The sequence below is a fragment of the Oratosquilla oratoria genome, chromosome 8 (genome assembly GCF_046742065.1).
Source record: "Oratosquilla oratoria isolate Oo_2021 chromosome 8, ASM4674206v1, whole genome shotgun sequence".
Lineage (NCBI taxonomy): Eukaryota > Metazoa > Arthropoda > Malacostraca > Stomatopoda > Squillidae > Oratosquilla > Oratosquilla oratoria.
This window is the reverse complement of record NC_134784.1, coordinates 57,608,645-57,620,457: the sequence shown is the minus strand read 5'-3', so window position 1 is coordinate 57,620,457 and position 11,813 is coordinate 57,608,645. Positions and strand designations below refer to the sequence as shown.

Genomic DNA, 11,813 nt, shown 5'->3' with positions numbered 1-11,813 from the left:
CTCTCTTCTTTTTTTAGACCAAAGCCCTCTCTGCTACCGATCTTAGTATGTTTATTTTCTTGTTGTTTTCACTGTCAGGTCTTTGACGTGGCTGAGGGACATGTGATTATGAAATGTGAGGCCTACATATATTTTTTAGTTCTTTTCCTATGATAAGGTTTGGTCATTCAGTTTTGTTGTTGAATATTTCTTTGGTTTGTGGTAGTTTAGAATGTGAACAATAATTTCTGAAGGGAAAACACAATTCTCTCTTTTCTAAGCCATTGTTCTACTTTATGAAAGTAATTTATCTTAGCAGCTGTTTTGTAGTTATTGTGCCGAATTATCAGCATCCTGTCCTCTGCTTAGGCGTGCTTTTTAGTGTTAAATTCTGGATCTCGTGTGGGGTGATCAGTTATGAAGAAGTTGAATGCTCCTTGGGAAACTCCAGAGCTGATTTTCACTGACAGATCTGTGATGTGTCGGCTGAATAACATTTATCTTTTCCTATGGAAAAGTTTGGTCAATCAGTTTTATCGTTGAATGTTTCTTTGGTTCATGGTTGTCTGGAAAATTAACAATGTTACCGATAATTTCTGAAAGGAGGATTCCATTCTCTCTCTTCTAAGCCATGTTCTACTTTATGAAAGTAATTTATCTTAGCAGCTATTTTGTAGTTACTATGCCAAATTATCATCATGTCATTTGCATAGGCGAGCATTTTAGTATTACATTCTGGATTTGGTTTGCGGTGATCAGTTATGCAGAGGTTGAAAGCTCCATGGGAAACTCCAAAGCTGATTTTCAGTGTCAGGTCTGTGATGTGTTGGCTGAATAACATTTATCAAAAGTGATGCCCAAAAGTTTTTTTCATTATTTTCCAAAAGAAGGTTTGTTTATTCAATTTTACTAATAAATTGTTCTTTAATTCATAGCCGTCTAGAGTGAGGAATGCTACTGATAAGTTCTGATTGTATAAGTTATTTTGGGATGTTATTAGTAACATTTTTATAGTTGATATAATGATTTATTGTCACCAGGTCATCTGTTTATACACTTTAGTGATATGTTTTGGATCTGGTGCAGAAAGATCAACTGTGAAGAGGTTGATTAATGCAAGTAAGAGTATTGCTCCTTGGGATACTCCATTGTACATTTGTTTAGTCCCTGAATTTTTATTGTTTTTGATCATTTTGTACTACTTACTAGTTAAGAAGTTTATTAGTTATTTCTTGATATTGTGGTTGAATGTCTTTAAGAACTTTTTCAGGGTATGCATCTAGAAGTTTGTTTTTATTATCTGTGTATATTTATATATATACACTATGTATATCACTATCACATCTATATTTTCTGGTGTTGTTTTCTTGTTAAATCCTTCAAGCATTTGTGTAATGTTTATAAGAGGTGTGCTAGTGAAGTGGGCCTCCCTAAATAAATGTTGGTTTCATGAAGGGAACAGATTAGCTATGTCATTTGTATCCAACCAAGAGCGATATATTTAGGAAATGAAAGAACTAACTTGTTTTGTTATTATCACTGATAAAAAGAATAACCATCATGTGAACACTGTGAACATGTAATGTCGTCAGTAGTTATAACTGGTACACGGGATGAACAGTGACTGGTGGCAGATAATAAATTTGGTAATTGAGTGTTTGTTTATATTGTTATGAAACAATATGCATGAGTCAAACACCATTATAATGGCCAATTTACCGTTTCCGGAATTTCCTAAACATTTATGAGATTAATATGATGTGTGTGTATAGAAATTAGGAGGTGCTAAGATGGGAAGGAGGGTGGAGGGGGCGTGGAGTGTTTTCAGGGATGGAATGGGTGGGAATGATTTTATGCCTTTTCCTTTTTGGCTACCTCTCTAGTAAGGGGGAAAAAGCCTTGGTATAATTATGTATGTATGTATTTATATAACCAAATGAATAATACTAACAGCAGTTAGTGGTAATTAGAGTGAATATGTAGATGACACCTGCTCGAGGCCAGGTAGCAGAGGAAGGACGGTAAAATGTAAATGTGATTGGTATATTTTTGTGTGTGGTAACCGTCTCAAATCATGGAATAACGATACGTAACTGTTCCTTAGGTTTTTCACTAAAGCCCCTAAAAAATTGATGACATAAATCTCATATGGTCCATATTTTACGTGGGGAGCAATACAATGCAAGTCCGGTCACCAGCCTCTAAGGGTTAGCACATTGACTTTCTTTATTTATTTTTTGTAGTCTTATTCTGCAGAAATATGGCCTTCAGTCTTAGACTCTAGCCTGAACAGAACAAATTTGTTTGCTGTTACCCAGAAGAAGATATATTTTAACATCACTGTGTACTATGGATAGGTCTTACGAGACCTCCTCCCACGTACGTTGAAATGAATAAACACATTTGGTGGCACCCAGAACACAGATACTAATATTTTTCAATCTTGACTATATAATTCAGTTAGAAATTTGAAGTCATATTTTATATGATACTATTCGTATTTTGATTTTTGAAATTATATATATATATATACATATATACATATATATATATATATATATATATATATATATATATATATATATATGAAAAGAACCACCAGTGACGGTGCAGTCAATCAAATAATTCCGACTGTCGTCCCCTAGGCTATCGGTTGTCTAAAATTCTTCAACCTGGAAACGAATCTACTCCCGAGGAATTAAGTCGATAGCATACTGCCGTCCGTACTCATTTTTACGAAGAACTAACAATTGTCGTAGCTTCGTGGTTAAGCTGGTACGTTTCCTATGTGGACTTAACGTCGTCATACAAAGGATTACAAAGGCGGAGCATGCCAACAGGAGACCTTTTGTTCCATATCTAGGTCGGATGCGAAAAAAATAATAACAATGATAAATATATAAATGAATAAATAAAAACTAATAGTGTAAATGATAAATAAATATGAATAAATGCATAGGTATAGTTAAGTAATAAACAAACAAATAGGCAAATAGTAAATAGGCAAATAGTAAATAGTAATGAATTGACATATAACTAATAATAAATGAGAATCAAGCAAATAATAAACAGACAAATGATAAGAAAACAAATAAACAAATAATATAAAATAAATTATAATAATTACAGCATTTTGCTTAGATGTTTATCTAAATGATTCTTAAAGCTTCCAACTGAACTACATAGCACTGCCTCTGCCCAAAGTTTATTCCATTCATTAACTACATGGTTGGCGAAGTTGTTTCTACCCACTTCCAAATTAAATCTATTTCCGGATAGTTTGAGACCATTGTTTCTTGTCTGATTCTCATCCAGTGTGAAAATTTTGTCATTGATGTCAATTCTCTTTAGAATCTTAAAGACCTGTATCAAGTCACCTCTGAGTCTACGCTTTTTTAGGAAAAACAGATTCATATGTTTTAATCGATTTTCGTATGATTTATTTTTTATATTTGGAATCAGTTTTGTGGCTCGCCGTTGTATTTTTTTCTAATTTGTCAATGTCTTTAATGAGATTCGGTGACCATACGGAAACAGCATATTCCAAATGTGGACGAACTAACTATTTATATAGCTTGTTAATGAGTGATGGACTTTTGAAGTCAAAAGATCGCGCAATCAGTCCTAGAATCTTATTTGCTTTCTCAAAGGCTGGAATACACTGCTTGGATTATTTGAGATCGTTACTGTTAATAACGCCGAGATCTTTTTCACTATCCACTTTTGTTAACGAATTTCCAAATAACTTGTAATCGTACTTACTGTTATTTTTACCTATGTGCATTACCTTGCATTTACTTGTGTTAAATTTCATTAACCACTTTTCAGACCATTGCTGTAATTTATCTAAATCTTCTTGAACATTTAATTGGTTTAAGTGATCATTTGTAATTCCGCGCAGTTTTGTACTATCAGCAAATTTGGAAACAGTAGATTTAGTCCATGGTCTATATCATTTATATATACTATGAAGAGAAGTGGTGCGAGCCTTGGTTCGAATCCGGGGACGACAGAATTATTGATTGACTACACCGTCGCTTTAAGCCGGGGACCCGATATGCGAACACTTTAGAATATATACTAAACCCTCCAAAAACCCTCCCCTACCTCTCTACCTACATAATATATATATATTTTTTTTTCACGCACACACCAGGTTCGAGGCCTAATTCTAACGTGTATAAAATAATTTCCCCAACAATTTCTGGATCAGAGATGGAAGTTGTACCAATGTATACGAATGTGAGAGGTGGACAGTGGACTGCGTTCTGCCGGCAGACCCAGATGATCATACAGATACAGACATTGTATTTTCTCCGATGTCGTTAAGTACGTGTACATAAAAAATCTGTACGCGTTATGGCGTTCCAAACATATTTGCATCATTACTAGCTAATTGATGTTAGCATATCTTTAACCTATTTACTGATGAATAGAATCGCTTGGTGGCAGATACAATAAACGTGATGAAAGGGTAAATGAAGTAGTATCTACAAACAGGAGCGTATAGGTTACACCGAGTTTCAGAAATCTTACATTTACTAACCAGATTAAAACAACAATTTTCCCGCTATTCGGAGGCTGACTTGAAACATTTTCAAGAATTTCAGCATACCACGAAACCTGAGGTCTGTCAGTAAGGAGAAGAGTGTAACAGAATTACTTCAGTCTTTTCGTCTGGTCCGAAGTCTGGGGAGTCTGAGAAATTCCGAGTTTTTCAAAATATTTCCTTATCATGAACTATCACCGGCAGTTGCAACTGATACACTGGTTGGACAGTGGTTGGCGGTGAAGGGTAGATGTGGCAACGGAGTGCTTATTTACCCTGAAGTGGAGCACTATGAATGGGTTGGAGTAAACACCATTATAATGACCATTTATTCATTTTCGGAATTTACACTATATTTGTGAAGTTGAGATGATGTGTGTGTAGATATGATATTGCTATGGTCAAATACATAATCAGTGACCAACGTCAACAAAAATGAAGTGATCCTTACAGCAATCCTACGGTCTGAAGATCCCAGAGCACTCCATGATAACCAGTCCATGCAGATATTGAAAAGTCTTGAGGCAAGAATACGCCCTTGCCTCACTCCTGAATTAACAAGAAGCTAAACACACCTCCCCCATACTTTACGGCACTCTGTGTCCCAGAGTATAAGCCAGATATTAAATCAGTAATCCTTGCAGGAATCCTACGGGTCCACAGAAGATCAATATGAACTGCAAGAAACATCTGTTGAAACTCACATCGGCGCTCCACAAGAATACGAAGCGCTAGGGTCCGATTAGTTGTTGATTTATCTGGCGTGAACCAGGCTGTTTAGGCCCCTGAAACTTTAGCAAATGGGAATAAACCCGTATCAGCAGTAGATGGACAAGCACATTACCTGGCACATTGAGCGTAATGTCACGGTAGTTGTTGCAGTCTTGCCGGTCCCTTTCCCCCTCCCAGATAGGGGCGATCAGACCCTTTTTTTCAGTCAGAGGGAATGATACCGGAATGCCAGACAGCAAACAGTACCGCATGCAACCCGTGGCCTCGCCTCCATCTTTCAGTAACTCCACACTGATATTGCAGATATCAGTTGCCTTTCCACCCTTCAACATACTCACAGCCTCTTTACTTCTGTCAGGGAGGGCGGAGGTTTGTCTATCGGTGGACCAGGAACCGCCACCTGAAAACCATCAAAGGAAAGCTGTCTCCTTGAAGAGTCACCCATGAGCAATTGCTCAAAGTACTCGGCAAAGGTGCTACACACCTGACTATAGCTCGCCATCAGCTGTCATGATTGTGCTCCTCTGGGTCACAAATTTTGAGCAGATTTTTTTTTTCAGGGCTCACTAAGCAGTCCCAAGACTATTTGCGTTAAAATATCCCTCGACATCCTCAGCGATTCCCCTGACGTATCTCTCCTCCATTCTCATGAAAACTATAATCTGCCGTTTCAGAGTCTTTTATTGGTTCAGGTTCCAATCCATTCTGGCAGCACGGCCTAACTTTATACTTCCCAGTGTCTCCCGCAACCCTATACCACTTCTCGACCTTATGCGCTCTCCTACACACTTCTCAGCAGTTTTTAGAGTTGTCCCACAGTTCTCCAGGGTTTTCAAGAGAGCCAAGTACTTCAAACCTATTAGAGATTGCTACCGCACACTCCTGGGCACAGGCATCATCGCTGAGTTCCTCCGGATGAAGTCTAGGTGGGTTACACCTCGGGATTCTCCTGAATTTGACACGCAGTCTCAGTGTTGTGACCACAAGTCTATGATCAATCTTCGATAAACCCTGCACCTTTGTATGGTCATCCATGTTCATCGGTGTGGCTCTCGTCTCTTGAACCAAAAACCGCCAATCCTCAGCCTTCTGGACGTTGCAAAGTTCCTGGTTCTAGAACCATGAGGGCCAATGCATACTTCATACGCAGCTCTGTCAGCGTCAGTTACCGCATTAAACTCGTCCAAAACAATAAGTGTGTCTCGTGACAGGCACTGGTCAACTATAGATTCAAGCTTAGCATAGAACAACTCTTTAAGAATATATACCTCAGCAGTAGTATATGCTGCAATAAAGAGATGAAGCCCAAGGTATGCCTCAGCCTTACCATCATCATATGCTTATCAGTCTGAGGAACCCTTACAACGGTGTCCTGTAGTCTGCTAGATATGCCTACAGCTAATCCCACGATGTGGTCCCCATCGGCTCAGCCTAACCATAAGTAAGTGTAACTCTCACTACTGACACACACACACACACACACACACACACACACACACACACACACACACACACACACACACACACACACACACACACACACACACACACACATATATATATATATATATATATATATATATATATATATATATATATATATGTATATATATACACATATTTGCATTTATATACATATATATATATGTACATATATATATATATATTTATATATATATATATATATATGTATATATATAGTTATTGTTGTCCATCGATACGATGACGACGTCACTCCGTGCGTGAATCGGAGAGGTTGATTTTTTTTTTTTTTTTATGTATTTATGTATTTACATGGGATCTTTGGTGGCTCCTGAGGCCAGCCATAGAGACTCAACTCCTTCCACATTGGTCACACATGTGCTGCTCGAGATGTGGGCGCCGTTGTGTGTGGCGTCTGGCTCTACAAGCTTCAGCCTTTTTCTCGTGGTCCTCTCTAGAATAATATGCCCCTCTTTGCAAATTAGATCTCCATTGTTTCCTGTCAGATGCTTCCCTTTCGAGGGCTGCTGGGTTGATGTTGAATTTCTTAAGAGAGTCCTTAGTGTGATCTTTAATTCTCTTTTTGGGACTGCCCATTGCCCATTGTAAAGTTCCCCATAAGTAACAACAATACGAGGTAGTTGGCGGATGATGTGGCCAGTCAACCAGAGCTGCCTTTGTATGAGGATTTCTTCGAGGCAAGGTATATTCATACGCTGCCTTATCGCTGTGTGGGGGATTTTATCCCCCCAGTGGATCCCCAGGATTCGTTGGAGGCAGTGAATATGGAATCTCTCCAGCTTTTTAATGTGATGACTGTACGTAGCCCAGGCTTCACATCCGTAGAGTAGGATTGAGAGACAGACAGCTAAGTAAACTGACCGCTTGGTTGACAGGAACAGGTTGTGATTATAGAAGACACGATAAGAGAGTCTTCCAAAAGCGGTTGAAGCGAGAGCTATGCGGTGGGTAATTTCATCATTGATTGTGCAGTCAGAGGACAAAACTGATCCAAGGTAAGTAAAATGTGGCACAACCTTTAGGGTATTTCCATCAATCTCAATATTAGGGTCATCTACAGGTGCATTGTGGCCAGTGCGTTGGTAAAGCACTTCGGTCTTGTTGGTATTTACCAGCAATCCTACCCTAGTGTAAGAGTCAACAATAGCATCCAGTGTGCTCTTCAGTCCTTGCTCTGTGTGGCTGACGAATGCAGCAGCATCAGCAAACTGGAGCTCGACGACCGAGATGGTGGAGGTGCGTGTTTTTGCACGCTTTCTGGCATTGTTGAAAAGGTTGCCGTCCAGTCTGTAGTTGATGGTTATTCCAAGTCCAGTTGCATCGTTGTTGGCGTAGAATACCTGGGTTACGACCGCGGTAAAAAGGTTGAAAAGGATTGGTGCCAGAACGCAGCCTTGTTTAACCCCAGTTGATACTTCAAAAGGATCTGACCTTCTCCCTCAAGCAACAACCACTGCATTTGTGCCATCGTGTAGAGATCTGATTATAGAGAGAAATCTAGGGGGGCCCCCAAAGCAGGGGGCGGTCAACGGAGTCAAAGGCTTTAGTAAGGTCTACAAAAGCTATGTACAGGTTTTGATGCTGCTCTCTGCATTTCACCTGGAGCAAACGTGCTACATATACCATATCTGTGGTTGACCTCTCCCGCCGAAAACCACACTGTGATTCAGGAAAGATCCTCTCAGCTATGTGAGAGAGAAGTCTCATTAATATAATGCGTGCTAACGTCTTGCCAGCCGTTGAGAGGATGGTGATGCCTCTGCTGTTGTTGCAGAGAGACTTGTCACCCTTTTTCTTATAGATAGTAACTATTCTTCCATCTTTAAATTGTTGTGGAACGCAGCCAGACTCCCAACAGCACTGGAAGAGCTGTTGTAATTGAGTTGCAATTTCAATACCCCCATATTTGAGGAGTTCAGCTGGGATATTGTCTGGTCCGGCAGCTTTGTGATTCTTAAGGGCAGCTATTGATTTAATTACCTCCTCAATTGTGGGTACTGAGTCCAGTTCATGTGAGACTGGAAGTTGTGGGACTTCACTGAGAAATGATGGGTCAGTAGGGTTCGAGTGGTTTAGTAGCTGCCTAAAGTGTGATGCCCAGCGATCGAGTATTTGGGTTGAGTCTGTGAGTAGGTGGGTGCCATCAGCAGATCGGACAGGTGTAAGCGCCGAGTATGCAGGGCCATACGCAGTTTTCAAAGAGGAGTAGAAGTTATGGAGATCTCCTAGGTCCATATAAGATTGCATCTGGGCTGCCAGGTTGGTCCACCACTTGTTTTCCATATCTCTTAGGAGTCTTTGGAGCTCGGAGCGTACTGCTGAGAACTGGTTTCTGGTGGTAGGAGATGGGTTACGGAGGTAAAGGTCATGGGCTTTGTTCTTTGCCGTAATAAGATCATGAATGTTTTCAGCATTTTCATCAAACCAGTCGCGGTGTCTTCGATTGGTTGAGCCTAAGACGGCTTTTGCAGTTTGCAGGAGGGTGGCACAGACATTGTTCCATGATGTAGTGAGAGATTCAGTGGTGATGTTTGAATCTCCTGTTGGTTGTCGAGCTGGTGGAAGTGAATCTGTCACAGCCTGTTGGAAAGCTTCTCTAGTGTTTGAGTTTTGAAGAGCAGCTAGGTTAATTTTAGGACTGAGGTTTCTTCTGCGGGTGATAGGTCTGATTTTAAGCCGCAGTATGGATCTGATCAGCCTATGATCTGTTGAGGCCTCTGCTCCTCTCATAACCCGTGTAATTAAGACTTCACTGATATCGCGTTGCCTGACTATCACATAGTCTAATAAGTGCCAATGTCCTGATCTTGGGTGCATCCATGTTGCTTTGTGCATATTTCTAAGCTGAAATTTGGTGTTGGTGATGGTAAGAGAGTGTTCGGAGCATAGCGTGAGCAACCTGAGTCCATTTTCATTGCATTTCCATATTCCATGTTGCCCGAGTACTCCTTCCCAGAGATGGTGGCTGCTGCCTACACGTGCGTTTAGGTCGCCAAGCAGGAGAATCTCATCTCTGGGTGGGATATTCTGTAAGGTTTCGTGGAGACAGTTGTAAAATGTGTCTTTAATATGTTCTTCAGATGGTAGCGTTGGGCCATAGACACTTAAAAGTGTAGCGTACTGGGCTTTGGCGAGTGGTATGCGCCAAGTCATAATTCTAGGGCTGATACCAATTGGAGCGGTTGGAATAGTTTGTAGTATAGATGACCGCACTGCAATGCCCACGCCCATTTGTCTTGGTTGATCAAGGGGAGCCCCTTGCCAGAAGAAGGTGTAACCTTCTCCTGTTTCCGTAAGGGATCCTGAATCTGGAAGCCTAGTCTCGCTAAGGGCAGCGATGTCTATCTTATAACGGGCTAGTTCTGCCGCCACGAGAGCAGTACGGCGTTTAGGTAAGTCCGGGTTGGAGTCTAGAAGTGTTCTCACATTCCATGAGGCAATTTTCAAGGTTTTGTATTTCATAGTACGACCGCTGTAAGGGACACTCTGGTGAGCGCGGTTACCCACCACAAGTTTAGGGGGGAGCAGGCAATTTTTAAGTCTCCTTTTATCGACCCTTCCTCTAATTAAGGTGGGCAGTGCTATCCCTGAATAGGGCTGCCCAGACGCCCAGAGAGACACCGAAGGCAGACTGCTGGTCCAGGTTCAACCCGCCAACGATCATGTGCACTGGGCCGCCTGCCGTGCAGCCGACCGGCTAAGGGCTCCCAGCATTCCACACCTGCCCTCGTCATGAGGGATGAGGAAGCACATAGTGAAACATGTGCAAATGATATTTAAGGTGGAAGGGAGATTGCACATCTCTCGGGTCCACCATCTTCACCTTTCTCTGCAGAGTCCAGTGGCTGGGATGTGAGCCGAGACAACCGGTGCAGGGAGCAGTTGCAGCGCTCTGCCGCAGACCCCTTACTGGTGGGGCAGCACCTATCGCTTGAGCAGCCAAGCGAGCATTAGAGCTTAAAGCGGCTCTGGTCGCAGGCAGGCCTCGTCCTAGAACTCGGAGGCATTTTCAGGCTGCTATTGCTAGTAGCAACACGTCCTTCATCCTGATGAGGCATACCGCCATTTGGTGCATGACTGCTTATTGTTGATTATTCGCAGCTAGCCTGCCTATTGGAAGGCCTTGCCTCATTCCGAAACAACGGTCCTCCAGCCGCAGACGGAAGAGCAGAGTTTCCACTTTTCTTGGTGTGGAGCGAGGAAGTACAAGGGGCTCGTAGTCTGAGACTACCCTGTACCACCTCGCCCTCTCTGACACCTTTGCCTCCAGTCTGTGCTGAAGGAACCGTTGTACCTAGTTAAGAGCCCTGGTGCGTATGCGCAACTGATTTCTGCTGAGAGGGACGACAACATCGACTTTGGGTCTTTGGCGCAACGCTTCTGTTGCGGCGTCGGCTAGCTCGTTACCTGGGACACCTACGTGGCTCGGCACCCAGTTGAGCGTAACACTCCTGCCTTGCTGATGCAGCTTCAGCAGGAGTGCTAGAATAGAGGTCAGTAGGCGTACATTGTCGCTGGGCTGTGTCGATTCTAAGCTGCCTAGCAGAGACTGTGAATCCGTGTGGATCACCACAGGACCAGCTCGAGATATTAGAGCATGCTCTAACGCTCCTTGGACCGCTATGGCCTCAGCTTGGAGAGTAGACGCATGATCAGATACTCTCCTGCAGAAGGTCAAACCATCCGTCACGAAAGCAGCCCCCGGACTACGGTGCCTGTTGGGGTCTACGGAGCCATCCGTGTAATAGATCGACATTCCAGGCTCCGACAGTGCGCGGATGCCTTGTAGGGCCTGCGCTCGTACTCTTTCCTGATCAGATAACTTCTTCTTACTGGGGAGCTTTGTGACAACAAAGGTTGCAGGTATCGAGAGCCATAGTGGTGGGGGCTTGATCTCTGGGTGTGGAGAGTCCCTACCCTTCTCAAGGAGAGCGCTGGTGAGCCTGAAGGAGTCCAGGAGCCCAGCCGCCTGTGATAGCCAGGTACTGGAGTGGATAAGAGTATCCACCCATTCAACAACGCAATGTCAGGGCATTCATCTAATACGTAA

General features: G+C 42.2%; 1 protein-coding gene across 1 annotated transcript; it reads right to left on the bottom strand.

The window, feature by feature from the left end:
* Positions 1–8,260: 8,260 nt before the first annotated feature.
* LOC143027397 (uncharacterized) lies at positions 8,261–10,225 on the bottom strand. Its single transcript, XM_076188681.1, has one exon. The coding sequence runs from the start codon at positions 10,223–10,225 to the stop codon at positions 8,261–8,263; it is 1,965 nt and encodes a 654-aa protein (XP_076044796.1).
* Between the last annotated feature and the right edge of the window lie 1,588 nt (positions 10,226–11,813).

What these genes read in the sequence shown, in the direction of transcription:
- LOC143027397 (XM_076188681.1), bottom strand. Translation starts at nt 10,225, where the DNA reads ATGAAATACAAAACCTTGAAAATTGCCTCATGGAATGTGAGAACACTT.